Source organism: Geotrypetes seraphini, chromosome 3, assembly GCF_902459505.1.
Source record: "Geotrypetes seraphini chromosome 3, aGeoSer1.1, whole genome shotgun sequence".
NCBI lineage: Eukaryota > Metazoa > Chordata > Amphibia > Gymnophiona > Dermophiidae > Geotrypetes > Geotrypetes seraphini.
In genome coordinates this window covers 348,017,064-348,035,544 of record NC_047086.1, presented here as the reverse complement: position 1 = coordinate 348,035,544, position 18,481 = coordinate 348,017,064, and the positions used below count along the sequence as shown (strand labels likewise).

The 18,481-nt window shown below is 41.4% G+C and overlaps 1 protein-coding gene across 2 annotated transcripts in view; it reads left to right on the top strand.

Moving 5' to 3' along the window:
- LPGAT1 (lysophosphatidylglycerol acyltransferase 1) overlaps positions 1 to 18,481 on the top strand; it is a 157,090-nt gene that overhangs the window by 63,814 nt on the left and 74,795 nt on the right. For both annotated transcript variants that reach the window (XM_033938160.1, XM_033938161.1), the window contains exon 3: positions 18,168 to 18,286. In XM_033938160.1, coding sequence (XP_033794051.1) covers positions 18,168 to 18,286 — 119 coding nt within the window. The remainder of the gene's footprint in view (positions 1 to 18,167; positions 18,287 to 18,481) is intronic.

Here is an 18,481-nt window from a genome sequence, read left to right as displayed (position 1 = left end):
TTTTTCAGATTTTTTTTTTTCAGGAAAAGTTCTGTTTTCTCTACAATGTGGGGGGTTGCACCCCCACATACCCCCCAACGGCAGCACGAACACTATGCATTAAAGTGGGGGGATTCCCACACACACACCCCTGTCGTAGCTCTTTAAAAATAAGTTTTTTGGCGGCGCGCTTCTTTCTTGCGCTGGATTGTCGGCATGCTGGTGTCTGGCGCGCGATTATCCCATCACATAAAGTACAGATGCTGTATAACTGATAAACCAGTGCAAGAGGCAAGTACTCTTTTTGCCCATATGTTATACAAGCAGTAATGTTTTGTATAATCGGAAGCTTTGTTAATATCTTGTTCAGTAGCACTATAATATACTGAATATCATACTATATATTCAAAAAGCTCTGCATAACTGAATGCAAGGTTAATTGCTCCAAAATTGTAATTTTTACCATTGTAAATTTATAAGTGCGTAAGTACACTGCATCACTGCTTTAATCTGATGGGCAAAGTATAGAATTGTACTATACCTTCCTTAAAGGACCGATTACTCTTTAGCAAACAATATTTCCCCCTTATGCCAGTGGTTTCCAAACTGGAGGGTCAGGACCCTAAATGGATGCTCATCATCTATAGATGGAGGTCAAAGAAACAGGGCTGTTTCCATTCTCTCTGGACCTCCTCTTTGACCTGTGCCCAGAATGGAACCTGAGTTGGTGAATACTCAGAAGCCCGGCTCCTTTCTCCTGTGTGGTGTAGTGGTTAGAGCTGCAGCTTCATCACCCTGAGGATGTGAGTTCAAACCCCGCGGTGCTGCTTGTGACCCTGGGCAACTCGCTTAATCCTGCACTGCCTCAGATACGTTAGATTGATTGTGAGCCCACAGATAGGAAAAATGCTTGAAGTACCTGTATATAAACTGCTTTGAATGTGGATGTAAAACTACAAAAAGGCAGTATACAAGTCCCAATCTCTTCCCCCCCTTTCTCCTATTAGCCTGGAAACCCATGCAGGCTATTGGGGGTCAGTAAATGCACATTGACACACAGGACATTGTGCTGACTTCTGTTGCTTCTGTCCTCATGATTCAGATAAGCAGGGAAGTGAACAAGAGAGGGGATGGATGGTCTGCTCTTTGGTTTTCATCATTGTTTGGGCTAATTTGAATTTTCAAGTGTTAAAATGGGGTAAGGTTGGATAAAAGGTTTGGAAGGACTGCCCTAGTGATTCTTTGGGAACCTCTAAATTTAGATGAAGGACCCTCATTGGTAAGATTCTAGGTAGGCCTTGCGTAGTCCTCCACCCCTACAAAAAAAAGGAAAGTTAAATTGTAAGGAAAATAATTTATCTCAACACGTAACCTTTTTGGGCACTAGCCAAAAATAATTTTATTTTCATTTTTAAATACTTTATGTACAGAGTATTTAACTTATATTCCTTCTGGATCCATTTTAATATACAGATGTTTCATGCTTTCAGTTCCCATGCCTCCACTTTATACTATATTTATTTTTTACTTAATCTTCACTTCTGTACACTAAGAGAGAATGCTTACCTCAGAGAAAAATTACCTTCAATAAGCAACAGTTATAAGGGAAAAAAAAGCTGTCCTAACTTTTGTCCTGGTAACCATCTGAATTAGAGAATGACACGGTGGCGGTTACCCGTGGCTAGCTGCGGGTAACCCGCAAAAACGGTGACCAAATAAAATGGTCACCGCAAGTTCAGGGACAAGGCAATTCACCGCCCCATGGGGCGGTGAATGGTAGCACGGGGCGGTGAACCATCTGGAACGTGCGGTGAACGAGCGGCAGCCCACTCTCTCCCGCCGGCCAGCTGACCATGCAGCTCCCTCCCTCCCTTCTTTTCCCTTACCTTTTCTTGTTAAAACGCACGTTTTCTATAAGGCTAGGAGCTGTATTACAGCCGGAGCCTTGAAGTCAAGTCGCGTTGCACACTGGAAAAAGTCTCCTCTGACGCAACTTCCTGTTTCCGGTTGCATCGGAGGAGACTTTTCTAGCCGGTAACCCGACGCGACTTCAAGGCTCCGGCTGTAATACAGCTCCTAGCCTTATAGAAAACGCGTGTTTTAACAAGAAAAGGTAAGGGAAAAGAAGGGAGGGAGGGAAATGCACGGCTGGCCGGTGGGAGGGAGCTGCTGGACCGCGTGAAGGGTGCTGGGGATGGAGAGGAGAAGAAGCTGAAGACGGGGATGGGGCCTGGGCGGTGACGGGACGGTGAAGGGGACGGCAGAGACGGGGACGGGGCGGTGAAAGGGACAGCGGGGGCGGTGCAGAGGATGGTGGTCCGGGGGCGGTGACGGGGACATAATTTTTCCCCATGTCATTCTCTAATCTGAATATCAGCAGGCACCTGGTTAGCTTCCAGCAGCCAGGCAAGATCTGATTCAGATGTTGCCCGCAGCAAAATCACTGATGGCCATGGGCTGGATATTGAATCCTAAGCTTTTGATGAGAAATGTTATTTGTAGGTCAGGTTTGTTGTAATCTAATTAGGTAGGCGTGGATAATTAATTTTTATTCTGTAATTTGACTGTTCCTTGCCCTTTGTTTAATACATATTTTTGATAATTATCCCACTTAATTGTATTGTGGACTTAAGAGTCAGTGTTGACTCTCTTCTTTATTTTTAAAATAGTTTCTTGGGCGTATAATTTGTAAATCAGCAACAAAAATACATTAAAAAAAAAAAAAAGAGTGAAAATAATTACTGATTAATGATAAAGAAGGTAGCTTATTGCCCCTGAGCACTGACGTGCAAGAAGCTGGTCCTGATGGGATTGGCATGCCCTCTTATTGGTTATTTTCTCACAAGGCTAGCTGAATTATAGTAGAATAATTAAGCAGGGGCTGTGTTGTCTTTTAATTGCAACACAAAGGACTTTATTAAATATTTGTGTTAGCACGTACATTTGATATAATAGCCTTTTCATTGTATTTAAAGTGGTTTGGCTTTCATTTTTTATTTTGAATAGGTAGGATATAAAACTGATACTGTACATGTCATGTTTCTGCCTTGCCCTCTTCTCCTTACACCTGTTTAGTAGAAGGAGTCAATCCGAACTTTGTTCAACCAATTACAGTATAATAGTACTAGTCTTTAAGCCAGTTACATTAACGGGTGCTAGAATAGATGTGTCTGTCTGTCTGTGTTTCTTTATCTCTCTCTCTCCTTGGCTGCTGTCTGTATCCTTCTGTTCCCCCCCCCCCCCCCTGAGCAAAGCTGTCTGCCCCCAGGACACACCTCCCCCCCAAAGCAGGCCCCTTTCCCTCTCCCTAACTGTCTCTCCATGGCCCTTTTCTGTCTCCCCCCCAGCACACCCCTCCCTCCAAAGCAGCCCCCTTTCCCTCTCCCTATCTCTCCATGGCCCCTTCTATCTCCCCCCCAGCACACCCCTCCCCCCAAAGCAGCCCCCTTTCCCTTTCCCCCTGGCTCCCGGTATTGATTCCCTTCTTACCCTCCCAACATCCAGGCGTCTTCTGGCCTGCTCCTCTTCACCAAAGCAGCATGCGATCGTGGTGGCCGGCTTTAGTGAACCTCGCAGGCTGCTCTCCAACTCGGTAGCACGTTCCCTCTGACGCGATCCCGTGCGTCAGAGGGAGCGTGCTACTGAAGCTGGAGAGCGGCCTGCGAGGTTCTTTAAAGCCGGCCACGATCGAAGGCTGCTCTGAAGAGGAGGATCAGCAGCGGCGAGTGAGGGCGGGAGGTGACACGGCGACTCCTTCTTCTGCACGGAGGTGGAGAGCGGCTTGCGAGGTTCGCTACAGCGGCTGGCGAACCTCAGCGGGCCGCTTTGAAGAGGAGCGGGAGGGAGGAGTCGCTGGTGTCTTCTGCACAGTCACGCGCAGGCGCCGTGAGGACTGGCACAGAAGCACACCTCACAGCGCCACCGCTCACGAATTTTCAAGAGCGCATGCACCTCTAGCATTTTATTATTATTGATGTTACAAAATGATCTTATCAAGTGGGCTGGTTAATGAGTTTACTAACTCTTCTTTCAAAAAGATTCAAACCACAGAGAGAGCGAATAACAATCTATCTGCAACGGTAGCAGGTGAAGAAAAAAGCCTGAGAATGAAGTGACAGTCATAAACAGTGCTGTCGTGAAACCAGGTTTTCCGATGTAATGGAATCTTTTAATACATAATTTAATTTTAGACTCCTGAGGCAGACCTTTTGAGGCCAAAACACGATCGTGTCGAGTCTGTTTTACAAATAAAAGGATTGAGCACCATCTGATCTTCTTCATTGTTGTTTTCGTGTTGTTCAATTAACAGCACTGATTGAGCCAATTATGAAATGAATCCCATCTTTTTATGAATGCATAGCACGGATATTAGCGTCGGAGCAGTTAGCTGCCACTGCCGGCGCTAAAACCCGCACTGTGCGTTAGTAAAAGAGGGGTAAGTTAGGCTCCTAAATCGGCTAGGCATGCCAATCTAGATGCCTAACGCCAGGCGCTTTTTATAGAACCAGGGCCAAAAAGCCTCTCGTTGCACACCTCCATTTCTTAAAACATGAAAAGGGAAGAATGATGGCAGATAAGCATTAGGCCATCTAGTATCATTCCTTTGCCATTTTTTTGCAACCTGTGATTTAAAAAACTCTAATATTGAATAGTTCTTGCACAGTTGGATGCATTTTATTTTGAGATCCATTGCACTACTTTTATTGAGTGGTGGGTTTTTTTTTTGTTGTTGTTGTTTTTTTTTGGGGGGGAGGGGTGAAAATAATTATCTCCAATTTCTTTTGCTTTCACTTCATTTCTTTGCAAGTAGGGTTGCTCTCTACTTTTCTTAGCCTATGCTCCCTCAACCATTTCTCTCTTAGGCCACTCATAACAGTCCTCAGGTAGAGACTGCAGCTCTTTCTCGGAATCATTGTTTGTGTGGGACTTAAATATGGCTGGTAGGTGCCACTGTTGTGTTACGACTAAGACTTCTGTAGTCCCTTCTGAGGGACTGACAGCAGCCTGTACTGCATCCCAACCTTGCTGGTACAGGAATCAAAGCTGAATCTTCCGTACAGCCGTGTGCACCATTGCTGAACTTTTGGGGAAGTCTATACTGTACTTAGGTTTTATGCACGCATGGAAAGGTTGCTAAAGTTTAGTAAGATGATTTTCTTCTTTTAAAAACTGATGCCCTTGAGTGGACCTTCCTTTTTGTTTAGATTTATGATGTAGTGCTGTTTCACTTCTCATTATTCATTCTTGTTCTTATGCATATACCTGGCTTGAAAAGTAACAAAGAAATTAGATTAAAATGCTTCTATTTCAGTGGATAATGTAGGTCATCAAATATATCATTCGTAAACTGAAGGTGTCCTTAGCAGAACTCTGCATTGTGTTACATAAATTGGTTTGGTGTTATCTTTCTCTTGGTGTTGCCTTTTATAGCCTACATCATAGAAACATGATGGCAGATAAAGGCCAAATGGCCCATCCAGTCTGCCCATCCACAGTAACCATTATCTCTTCCTGTCCCACGTGCCTATCCCACCCTTTCTTGAATTCAGACTTGTCTCCACCACCTCTTTTGGGAGACTGTTCCACCCTTTCTGTAAAAAAAAGTACAGTCAAACCTTGGTTTGCGAGCATAATTCGTTCCAGAAGCATGCTTGTAATCCAAAGCACTCGTATATCAAAGCGCATTTCCCCATAGGAAATAATGGAAACTCAGACAATTCGTTCCACAACCCAAAAACTTTAATACAAAATACTATACATACTTGTATTGCAAGACCTCGTCATTTAGAACAGTCACTACATTCCTGCAGTGTTAGAGAGACAAGAACCATCAGCTCAGGTGTGATAATGTGACGCATGTATACTGTATGTACTTTTATTGCAAGACATTGCTTGTATATCAAGTTAAAATGTAATGAAATGTTTTGCTTGTCTTGCAAAACACTCGCAAACCAAGTTACTTGCAATCCAAGGTTTCCCTGTATTTCCTTAGATTACTCCGGAGCCTCTCACCTCTTAACTTCATCTTATGCCCTCTCATTGCAGAGTTTCCTTTCAAATGAAATAGACTCGACTCATGTAAGTTTACACTACGTGGACATTTAAATGTCTATCTCCCGCCTTTCCTCCAAAGTATACAGATTTGAGATCTTTAAGTCTGTCCCCATACGCCTTATGATGAAGACCAGGCACATCGTTGCATTGCTGACTTTCTGTCATTGCACGTATTACATACAAGGTCTTTTAGGGTTTAGACCTGTAACATTTATGATGATGACAGTAGAGAATTTTCGGCTGTTCTGTTTAACAGCATAAAAGACACGAGATTCGCGTTCAAAAATGACATTTTAATAAAAGTTAATGTAAAACAGAATTTTTTTCCCCCCTGAAACTCTGTGCATGCAATTTCATGATTTGCAGTGTTCACACACAAAATTGTAGCTTCTGTTTAGAACTGCCGGAATATAAATATGTTTTAACATTGAAACATAATCACATTTTTTTTCTTAGTGGAGTCTGTGTAACCTTGTATTCCATATCTCTTGTACCTGATATGTGCTGTTTGTTAATACAGCATCCCCAGTTGATTCTTTTCTGTCTCCTCCCCATTCGCACGGTTTTCTTTCCCTTCCCCATCCTCAACCCACATTTAAAAGATCTTGTAAATTCAACCAAAACATAAAATGCATCCTATAACTTGTCAAAATTTAACACAAAACAGTAGCCATAACGTTAATACATTTTCATGCATATTTAACAATGTTGAAATCATTTTTATCAGCAAGGAAATTACTACTACTATTTATTATTTATAAAGTGCTACCAGACACATGCAGTGTTATACAACAAACACGCAAGAGACGGTCCCTGTTCGAAAGAGTTTACAATCTAATTAAGACGTACATAGGATAAAGGCTTATACATGTTACTTAGGTGAGGAAATATAAGTAACTAGAGGTAGGGGAGTAAAGCGAGACTGGCAACAGATATGGGTGCTTTACAAGCTGGGAGTTTACGTTGTAAAATATCAAACAATCGTGAAACAGCATAGAACACCAACCGAGTAAAACAATGCATACTTATCAGTTCTAGAACTCAAGATGGTTGCAGTCTTATTTTGAAGACATCAGTCTCTGAGCTATTGTCATACAATAACTAGAGCATTTACATGGATTACTAGCCCTCTTCCCTTACCTTCCCAAGGACATGGCACATTGTTACCAAAGGGCCTTGTCTTCTAAGGTTTCAGGTTTAAAATTCTGCTACACACAACAGATGTAAGGGGGTTACAAAAAAGGCTCCCAATCTTTTGATATGTAAGACCTCTGGTCAAGGTCAAGCCATGACTCTCCAAACATTCTATAGTTAGCGAATGTATCATGTGAGGCCACTATTGCGAAAGGGTCAAGACCTTGTGACGAAAAATGTATTAGCATTGACTGCAAGAAAATAATCATTTCATACTGTGTAAAAATTAATATACCATCTAGAGCTAGAGCTCATTCTGTTCTGTGTTTGATTGCTCATCCTGCCACTGAAAAGAATGTTCTGATGTGCTGGTGGCAGGAGTTTCAAGCAGGGAGAAAGCAATATTTGTCAGTTTTGGCTACACATGGGGCCTCTGTTGAAAGTGGTCCCATGTAAGAGATGAGAACATAAAAATAGCCTTACTGGATCAGACCAGTATCCCTTCTTCATGGAGACCAATCCAAGTCACAAGTATCTGGCAAAACCCCAAATAGTTGCAGCAGTCCATGCCACCAATCCAGGGCAAGCAGTGGCTTCTCCCATGTCTGCCTCAATGGCAGTTTATGGCCTTTTCCTCCAGAAACTTATTCAAACTTTTTTTTTAACCAGCTACATTAACCGCTCTTACCACATCCTCTGGCAATGCATTCCAGAGTTTAACTATTCTCTGAGTGAAAAAAATATTTCATCCTATTGGTTTTAAAAGTATTACTCTAACTTCGAGTGTCCCCTAGTCTTTGTAAATCTTGAAGTAAAAAATCGATCCACTTGTACCCGTTCTACACCACTCAGGATTTTGTAGACTTCAATCATATCTCCCCTCAGCCATCTCGTTTTCAAGCAGAAGAGCCCTAATCTCTAGTCTTTCCTCATATGAGAGGAGTTCCGTCCCCTTTATCACCTTGGTTGCTCTTCTTTGAACCTTTTAAACTAAACTAAACCTTAGGTTTTTATACCGCGCCATCTCCATGGTCGTGGAGCTCGGCACGGTTTACAGGGATTGTAATGAGAAAGGAACTCCAAGGAAAGGGTTAGATCAGGGGTGTCAAAGTCCCTCCTCGAGGGCCGCAATCCAGTTGAGTTTTCAGGATTTCCCCAATGAATATGCATGAGATCTATTTGCATGCACTGCTTTCATTGTATGCTAATAGATCTCATGCATATTCATTGGGGAAATCCTGAAAACCCGACTGGATTGCGGCCCTCGAGGAGGGACTTTGACACCCCTGGGTTAGATGAAGATCGGAGGGAAGAAGAATGTTAGAGAGCTAGAATGTCAGAGAGGAGGGAGAGTTAGATTTTAGAGAAAAGCCAGGTTTTCAGATGTTTGCGGAAGGGTTGGAGAGCACTCGGGTTCCGAAGGGGGAAGGTGAGGTTATTCCTTTTCTAGTCCCAACAAAATATCAGTTGAAATACCACCTGACAATCACAAGTTCAGACAGCTATGTGATAGCATCCTTAAAGAATTGTCTTGCAGATCACCTTGATTGCTATGGCATTTTGGCAACAATGTTGCCGAATCCAAGGCTGAACGGTTGTTTAAATCTGATGACAACTGAAGGACATAACAGTGCCATAAATATCGCAGTATCTTTTTTGAGAAGAATTCCTTATCAGAGCTCGATGTATACGTATCCATTTTGTCAGTCACTTAAGCTGTTTCCTGGCTCTTGAAAAAGTCTAAAAAAAAATCTCCGCTTCTCATATTGAACATTTGGTGGTTTTGGCAATTGTCTGCACCACAACTATAGCTTGATCTGTTGTCCATTTTCAGCCTATTTATGGCACTGTTATGTCCTTCAGTTGTCATCAGATTTAAACAACCGTTCAGCCTTGGATTCGGCAACATTGTTGCCAAAATGCCATAGCAATCAAGGTGATCTGCAAGACAATTCTTTAAGGATGCTATCACATAGCTGTCTGAACTTGTGATTGTCAGGTGGTATTTCAACTGATATTTTGTTGGGACCACCAGATGTAGTGAAGGTTTAATATCTGTCAGCAGTTCTTCTAGTGCAAAAGACATATGAGTCTTGAAACCAGTGGGTTATTCTCCTTTACTTGCGAGTTTGTAGAAGACGTCTTCTACATTTTTTTTCTCTCGACTCCACCTCCTTCATCTCTGGGCTTGGCCCCATCTCCTCACTTTTTCCTTCTACAAGCGAGTTTGAAGGCATCTTTCTGATCTCTGATTTAGGATTTTTTTTTTTTCAAGGACTTCATCCGAACTGTGAGGCTTGCGGGGCTTCAAAGGTTCCCAGTTTGACTGAGGTAGCTTCCCCTGGGAGAAGATACAGACTCTGTGATTAGAAGTCTATAGCCGGGAGATAAACCCTTTCACAGAGAACCTGTCTTACCAGCCTGCCCTAACACTTTGGCTCAAGGATCATTCCTCTGGGAGCAAGGCTTGCTCCTGGTTTTTTATCAGAGCTTGAGCATAGGCTGGGTGGCCCCATACTGGTCCTGAAGGCTTCACTGGGTACAAGCAGCAATAATAGAAGGTGGGATTCTAGAAGATGTATTAATAGGTTCCATATTCATCTGCTTTGCCCAGGACAGCTGTTGGTTCAGTCTGCAGGCGTAAATTCAAATTGCTGACAATTAGCACCACTTGGGGGGCCCCTTACATTTCAGTTTGAAGTAGAGAGACTATTGTGTCTTGAAATGAACAAGTGTCTCTCTACACTTCAGTAACATCACTTGATTGAGATGGTGTCATGCTTGGCTGTTGACACTGAACACAGTAGATCTTTACAGCCCTTGACGAATTAATTGAACATCTTTTGAAGGAATGAATAAGGCTGCTACAAGAGAAAAATCATTATCTTTCAAGGCATTTAGAGAAGGAATTGCAGATTACCTATCAAAAGAAACTATACCACACATGCCAACTAGAGCTCTTTGGTCCCTCTATCCTACAAGATGATGTCTTAAACATTGTAAGAGAAATATTGAGCAAGAGAGAAAGACCCCATTCCATTCCGACAGATTTTCTTGTGCTATTGGCCTAGCTGGCTATGAAGGAAAATTATTTTCTATATGATGGAGTACATTATTTGCAAAGATCAGGACTGGCCATGGGAGATGTCTTATGTGACTACATGCATTCAGGCTCTGTTGGGATGTTAATACAAAGGTAGGAAGATGCATGTACTGGAGAAAGACGGATCAGAGGATCCCCGTAAGAGGGCTGAGAAGCATAAACATGTCTCCCCGCTCAAAGCATACATCAGCACCATCAACACACTCTTAAGCATCGATGCACTGATGACTCATCACCATCTTTATAGTGATGTCTCCTCTGAGGCATGCCTCGTCATGGAGATCCCTACTGCCTCAACACCCCAACATAGTGCCTAATGTACCCTTGCCTATGTTGGTACCAGCACCATCTCTGCAAGAATATCTTCGGATACTGTTTCAGATAAAACTGACTAGGATGCTGCAGTCACATCCTGTACAAATTCCTGCATCAACAAACAGTCTCAGCCCAGTTCGAGCACTGTCCCCAAACTCCATTGAGGCATCATTTTCGGACACCATGATGTTGAGCATCCAAGTCATGGAAATGCTGTCCTAAGCAGAGTTCATCATCACGTTTTCGATGCTCGCCTCAACGTTCTCCTTGACAATCTACATCTGCAAGGGCTGAAATCAAGGCATTTGATTCAGACCTATCACCATGCTCTTCCAGCGAATTTCCTGACTTGAGTGCAAATGAGTCTTACGGAGTACCTTCCAATTCATCTCCTCCTCCTTCCTGTCAAAGATCACACAGATGAGAGAGGTGCTTCAAATCAATATGGAGTCTGAGGCAGATCCTCGAGCAGAACTCATGGAAGCCCTAGCCTTTAAAAAGTGGCCTAAGGACTGCATAAATGTTCCCACTCCATAATCTTAAGAAGGAAGCCTTATTTAAAACTGGAAGTCTCCACTCTATCTCAATGGCTCCATGCAAATTGGACAGAATTCAGTCTTGTACAGAATTTTACAAACCACACAGTTATACCCCCAATCCTGCTACACTGTACACTGCTACAGTGCAACTGTGTACATGTATAGTGATTTGGGAGCAGGTATATAAAGTGGCACCCAGGGTGGAGGTACCTGGCACCCCCTCCCCAGTGGTAGGAGATCTCTAAAATGTATTCTCCCCCATACCTCCTCTAGTTGTCACCAGCAGCGAGCAGGATTTCTTACCTTCTGCTAGCTGAGCCTGCCCTTTGATGTCATAACTAGAAGGGGGGGGGGGGAGGGAGGAAAGAGAGATGCTGGCATCCCTGCCAGGTCAGTGCTCATGGCATTCCACCTCCCCCTTTCTACACCACTGGATGTATGTGTGAAGCTGAAGTACATTGTATCACAAAAAAAAAAAAAAAATCTTCCAAAATGGAGGAACTGGGGTTAAAGAGAAACATATAATTCTAACACACCACCAGTTATGCAGTATTTTCTTGCCAGAAATTTGTGCCATAAAACGCAAAAGCTAGATAAGGGAAAAGCCTCAGAAACCACGAGGTGTATAAACACCAGGGCTATGGGTGAGATCTAAAACTTGATCTAAGCTCTCCCCATGCTTTGATCATCAGCCAGAAAAACCCTTATTATGCTGCAACAATTGTGCTATATATAAATAAATAAATAACTTTAAATAGATTGTTGCAAACAGGACTGAACTTATCTTTATATTGATGCAGCGTGTTTGTGAGTGCTGTCCATAACTAGTGCCACAGTCCCATGTGCTGAAAAGCTAGAGCTGAACGCTAAAGCTGAAGCCTGGTGAAAGCCGATGCTTGTTGCTTGTTGCCAATGTGTTGTATAAGCCGACGATGGCCAACGTTTCACAATAAGAGTATCGTTTCACCAGGGCTCTGAAAAACAAAGCAAATGATCAACTCCGTACTATCACTCCTCACACCAAACTCAAATTCAAATACCTGAATGAGCAGGAAAAATGCCTGTCCTGCCTTCAGTTGTGAAGTGAAAAAATGGCAGCACAGCGTTGCTTTTATAGACAACAGCTGACAGCCTTTTCTGAACACACTGTGATTGGCTGAAGCTGTGATGTTACTGAATAGCAATTGGAGACAAAACTTTAGAACTCCCACTGCTGAAAAACTAATGTACTGTGAACAATACAACTTGGAAACAAAATTCATAGCAAAGAGTCAGTAAAAGTAAATCCAATCAATAGATGTATTTAGACTTGCAGGTTGTGTTGTGTGTAATTTGTATATCCACAATTGTTCCCTACTCAGGAGCAGAATCTGCCTATTCCCTCTTCGTATATTTTGCAGGATATGATCAATGACGAAACATCCGAGGTCACTGAACTGGTGTGAATGTTGCACGCAGTGTTGCACCATAGGTGCTTCCATTAAACATCTATTGATTGCACTGCTTGTATGCTTTATGTACCTTGGTTCTCGGATACCCCCGCAGAAGCAGTTTCTGTATCAAGTCCACAAACTTGCCCTTATACTCTGCTACAGTGGAACAAATTCTCCAAAATCTCAAGAATTGTGACACTGCCAAACTTCTTTTGAGATGGGATGGGTGTGAGCTTGAGAAGTGCAAAAATGTGTTGCGGTCTGTCCGTTTACTGTGAACTGTAGTCTCCAGTTGATTTTCCACCCGTGTGATGCAGACATCCAAAAAAGATACCTTAATAAGATCACATACCATTTCTACCTCAACTTTATTGTGTCTTGAGTTAAACCAGACCAAAAACTCATCCAAAGACATTCTTGACCCAGTCCAAAAAAGAATATGTCGTCTATATATCGAGTCCACACTTGAATAGAGGTGTGGAATGGAGATAATGGAACCCACTGCTCTTCAAAACGAGTCATGAAGAGGTTAGCAATTGAAGGTGCCATGGTGACCCCCATGGTCTGTTGGTAGTTCTGTCCCTCAAATTGAAAAAAAATTTTTGTTAAGGCCAACTCGGCTAATTCTAACAAAAAAGAAGTGGGTATTCGATAATCATCACGTTGGTCCAAATAATGCGCTATAACTTCCAGAGCCTCCTGGTGGGGAATGATGGTGTATAGGGACTTATCCTGTTGGTAACTATGGACGTTTCCTTGCTGACTGGTGAAACTAATATGTGAAATCCTCTGTAAAATATCAGTAGAATCTCATACATACGAAGAAGCTTTGCTGACCATAGGTCTTAGAAAAAAGTCCACAGAATTAGAAAGTGGCTCCAGCAATGAACCTCTACCCAAAACTATGGGCCTCCCAGGAGGGTCTTGCATAGTTTTGTGAATTTTTGGAAGAGTATATAGGACCAGACAATAGGGGCTTTGAACATTTAAATACTTAAAACTCCATGCCTGGTTAGAAAAACCATATGATCAATGTATAGTATAGATTTTTGTGCAGAGAATAGAACCTGTTACTATATTTTTTAATTACTCTGAGCTCTTCACAACTTCTAAGTATTCAATTTTTAACAACTTCATGAGCCTCAGCCCCACCACTCACCGCCTCAAAATCCTTTCATTACGGCAAGCTTTACGTGGCATGTAAGGCACACATGCACTTTAAAGCAGTTGAAAAGAAAAAATAAATGTTACAAGGAGCTGATGAGGAAACAACCACGTAAAGCTTGCCGTAATGAAAGGATTTTGAGGCGGTGAGTGGTGGGGTCGAGGCTCATGAAGTTGTTAAAAATTGAATACTTAGAAGTTGTGAAGAGCTCAGAGTGGTTAAAAAAACCAGCATCCAAACCAGACTTAGTGATTCTCTCTATTTCTTGTTGTAATACTGGAGTTGGATCTGTGCTCAAACAGAGATAATCACCAAGAGCTGAAAGCTGCCTTTCTATTTCTTTGATGTAATCACATTTTGTTTGAAGAACTATGGCTCCTCCCTTGTCAGCTTTTCGTATAATTAAGTTGTCATTCTCTTTTAACTTGTTAATGGCTAAAGCTTCATCCTTTGTCAAGTTATACTGTATTTTACCATGCTTATGCCACATCTTTTCCACATTTGAAAGGACCAAAGTCCTATATGCTTGTAGCAAAGGATTCATAGGCACAGGGGGAATCCAAGTAGAACGTAGTTTGAAAATGGAAGTATATGTTTCCTCTGTGGAACCCACCTGAGTGGTATCTTGAGAATGATGAAAGAAAAAATCCTTTAGATGCAGAACTTGCAAAAATTTCTCAATATGAACTCTAATTTGAAACTCATCAGACCTAGTGGTCCGTACAAAGAAAAGACCTTTCGACAGAACCTGCGTTTCTGTTGATGATAAACCGATATGTTGTGAGATTAATGCTGGGATTCAACTTACTACACATTATTGTGCTCTCCCTTGCTGGGATTGTGACCTGGTTTCCATATATTGTGATGCGGGTCTTCCCCATCTTCTTTGTCCCCTTCCTCGACCTAAAAAACGTTGCCTAGATTCATCATTGGTGCAGGTGGTACTGCCAGAAGCATCCATACTCTGATCAAACGCCACTCGGCCTCTAGATGTATATCCCTGCGGTCCCTGTGGTGGATTGGACTTATCCTTCTTCCTCCAGGTGTAAACTCTGTCATTTGCATAATCGTCCTCATCACGCTTAAATTTCTTTAGTTTCATTTGTTGGGTTTCTAATTGAAATTGATCCACCTTCTGTAGATCATTCATTTGTATAGCGAAATCATCTTTACTGATGTTTTGTTTAAGATGCTAGCCCGATGTTTCTATTTCTTTTTTAATGTTGTCAACTTCTAAATTACATCGCTGAATGGTAAGCACCATCAGATCTTGAGAATTTGATGCCACTTTAATGTAAACTCACTGTCGTCAACGAAAATTTGGGGTTCTAGATTTACCCTCGGATCCCTAGGGGTGTGTTAGAATTATATGCAGCTGAAGTACATACATATTTTATAACCTTTGTTTATGACTCTGCCCCAATTCCTCCCACAAACACATCTATACCTGGTTTGCATACAATACATATCTAGTTTTTGTAGTGCATACTTGTACACATAAGGCCATTTTATAAGAGGCCTTTTATGAATGTAAAATGACACCTATGTGTGACAAAATCTTCTTTTTTTTTTTGATGTGACAAAATCTTTTAACACTATCCCCTTTGTATAGAATTCAGAGAAATGTGACTGACTTGTTTCTGATTAGATCTTTTTTTATTTGGGATTCCTTGCATTCTTTCCATATGATTTTATCTGTTTAAAAGTTTTATTAAAATTATTTTCTCGGCACAGTGATCATAACACAGCTGGATCTGGACAGTAGGCAATGTGCGAGTCCTAGCTAACTGTTTTTTTATGATGAGATCATCATCATCTTGTAGTTTCAGTTTTGCTGGTATTTTTCAGGATTTTTTGGTATTGCCAACATTGTCAGATTATTTTTTCTGCATGAAATTTTTCTGACTTCTAAATGTGGTTGAATTTTTTTACCTAATTTTTGTCCCTGTGGGAAAATTCTTCTGTACAAAACGTTAAAATTGGAAAAGTCATAAGCACAAAGGCGATATTCTGGAGGAATTATGTACAGTATTTGTGTGACAGTGGTGAAGGCTGGGTTGGGAGAAGGAATATGCAAACATCACATTATATAATGGGCTTAGTACATGCAAGACTGAAAAACAATAAAGCAATGAATTTATAAAATAAATTTGACTTCTTCCTGTATACTGGCTTAAGTTGTTGTAAGTTTGCTGTCATAGGAACCAGATTGTTCATGTCTGTTTTGAGTTTGCATGTAATTTCTCAATTACATTTGCAATGTTGCAGCCAGTGTCTCTTTGATCTGGGTTAGTGCTTGCACAACAAATACTTTTCAGAAGTGCTCATCCAGATATGTGAAATATTTGAATAAAGAAGTTTAACTAGACACTTTGGGCTCCTTTTACTAAGGTGCGCTAGCGTTTTTAGTGCATGCAGCAGATTAGAGCGCGCTGACTCCAGCTGCTGCGCGGTAACGGCCCTGAAGCCCATAGAGATTTAAAGGGCTTCGAGGCTGTTGCCGCGCGGCTTTGTATAACAGGCCCTAAGGGGCCCAGTAGCATGCGTGCTAAATGCCAGGTGATCCATAGGTGTACAATAGGACATGCAGCATTTTGTGCCTTTTGCAGGGCCACTTTTTGGATTTGTAGGTACTTGGAGGGCCTCAGAAAAAAGTTAATGTCTTATTAAAGAAATGACAATTTTGGATGAGATAAAACTCTTTCTAGTTTATAAATCTTTCCTTTTGGCTAAGTCTTAATAATAATATTCTAATTTATAGCTAAAGAGACGTATGATCAAGAAATTGTTTTATTTTACTTTTGTGATTATGATAAACATACCGAGGGCCTCAAAAGAGTACCTGGCAGGCCGCATGTGGGCCCCGGGCCATGAGTTTGAGACCACTGAATTAAGGGGAATGGTTAATCTGCTGGCTGGGTTGGAGGGCAGAGGGGAGAACAGGACAATCAAGCTGTTGTGACATCACTGATGAGATTGGCTCTTATTGGTGGAATGAGGCATTATGACATCACAATCTTGGCTCTGCTTCCCAGAGACAAACAGGATGTCATGGATACAGTTAAGTCAGTGGTCTCAAACTCGAATCCTTTGCAGGGCCATATTTTGGTATTTGTAGGTAGTTGGAGGGCCTCAGAAAAAATAGTTAATGTCTTATTAAAGAAATGACAATTTTGGATGAGGTAAAACTCTTTCTAGTTTATAAATCTTTCCTTTTGGCTAAGTCTTAATAATAATATTCTAATTTATAGCTAAAGAGACGTATGATCAAGAAAATTGTTTTATTTTACTTTTGTGATTATGATAAACATACTGAGGGCCTCAAAAGAGTACTTGGCAGACCGCATGTGGCCCCCGGGCTGCAAGTTTGAGACCACTGCACTAAGGGGTCCTTTTACTAAGGTGCGCTAACCGTTTTAGCATATGCTAAACGCTAACGCGTCCATAGGCTATAAAAGGACACATTAGCGTTTAGCGTACGCCAAAACTGCTAGCGCGCCTTAATAAAAGGACCCCTTAAGTTTTAGTAAAAGGGCCTCCAAGTTAAAAATGGTAGTGAAGTTAGTGCACTTTTATTACAGCTGTTTTAGCACACCTGGCCAACATTAACGATAACTTCTGTTGTTCAAGCCAGGAAATATTTAAAGACTTAAAACTCTTTTACGCCTTTTGATACTTCTTGGAGTCTGGCCTTTCTTAAAATCTAGCCTGATCTACGATTGCTGCAGTTGATTATGTTGACGCATTTTGTTAGTTTATTTATACTGAATATGTATTACGTTGTCTGAGATTATGTACTTTTAATGTTATAGCCCGCCTGGAATGGTTGGATACCATGAGGTATAAAAAAAAAAATAATTAAATCAGCATTCTGACGTTAATTCAATGTGATGTACAATAAAATTGTTATATAACCTCTCGCTCCCATTTCAAAAGAATGGAGGTTTTTTGGGTCAAGCTGGAGTACCTCTGCCCTAGAACCAGAGAGCACGCAAAACCTGCTCCCCCTCCCCCACCCATCACCCCTTTATGCCCCACTATACTTCTTCTGTATTTGTGTGGTTGTTTTTTAGTTTTAAATGACTTGAGCTATATATTATACAGACATAACTTGATTTGCATTTCTGTGTATCCCTAACAATATTTGTGATGGAAATGTGTTTTCCAAACTTTTATTTCTTATTGATGCTATCTGTTCCTTAAGCAACAAAATGAAGAGCATTTTAAGAAGATTTAATCCTTCAGTTGCAACTTTTCATCTGTGTTTACTGGTTTAAAATCCATTAATAGTTTCTTTTTTCCTGGAGCAAATTGTCTGCTGCTCTGATCAGTTAAGTGATCTGTGTGCTAATTCCAATAGGTGTGCAACAGGCAGATATATCCTTAAGGTGCTAAGGCAGCAGGAAATCTTGGAATCTTATGATTGGGTTTTCTTTTTGTTGCAGTAGTTGAATGGGGAGATGATGTACACACAATTACAGAAGATGAAGCTGTGATGCTGGTGAACCATCAAGCAACCGGAGATATCTGTACATTAATGATGTGCCTTCAGGACAAAGGCACGGTAGGCTATCGCTACCAGGTTTTTGGGATGCACACTGTCTGCAAAAGTACATGAGAATTGTGTGTTTGTGTGTGGTGTTGGTGGGGGGGTTACATATTTACTTTTACCTGTGAAAATAACATGTCTAAAAAGACAGAATAAGCTCAAATGACAGAGGGAGGAAAATTGACCTATTTTTTTAGCAAACTGAAGATT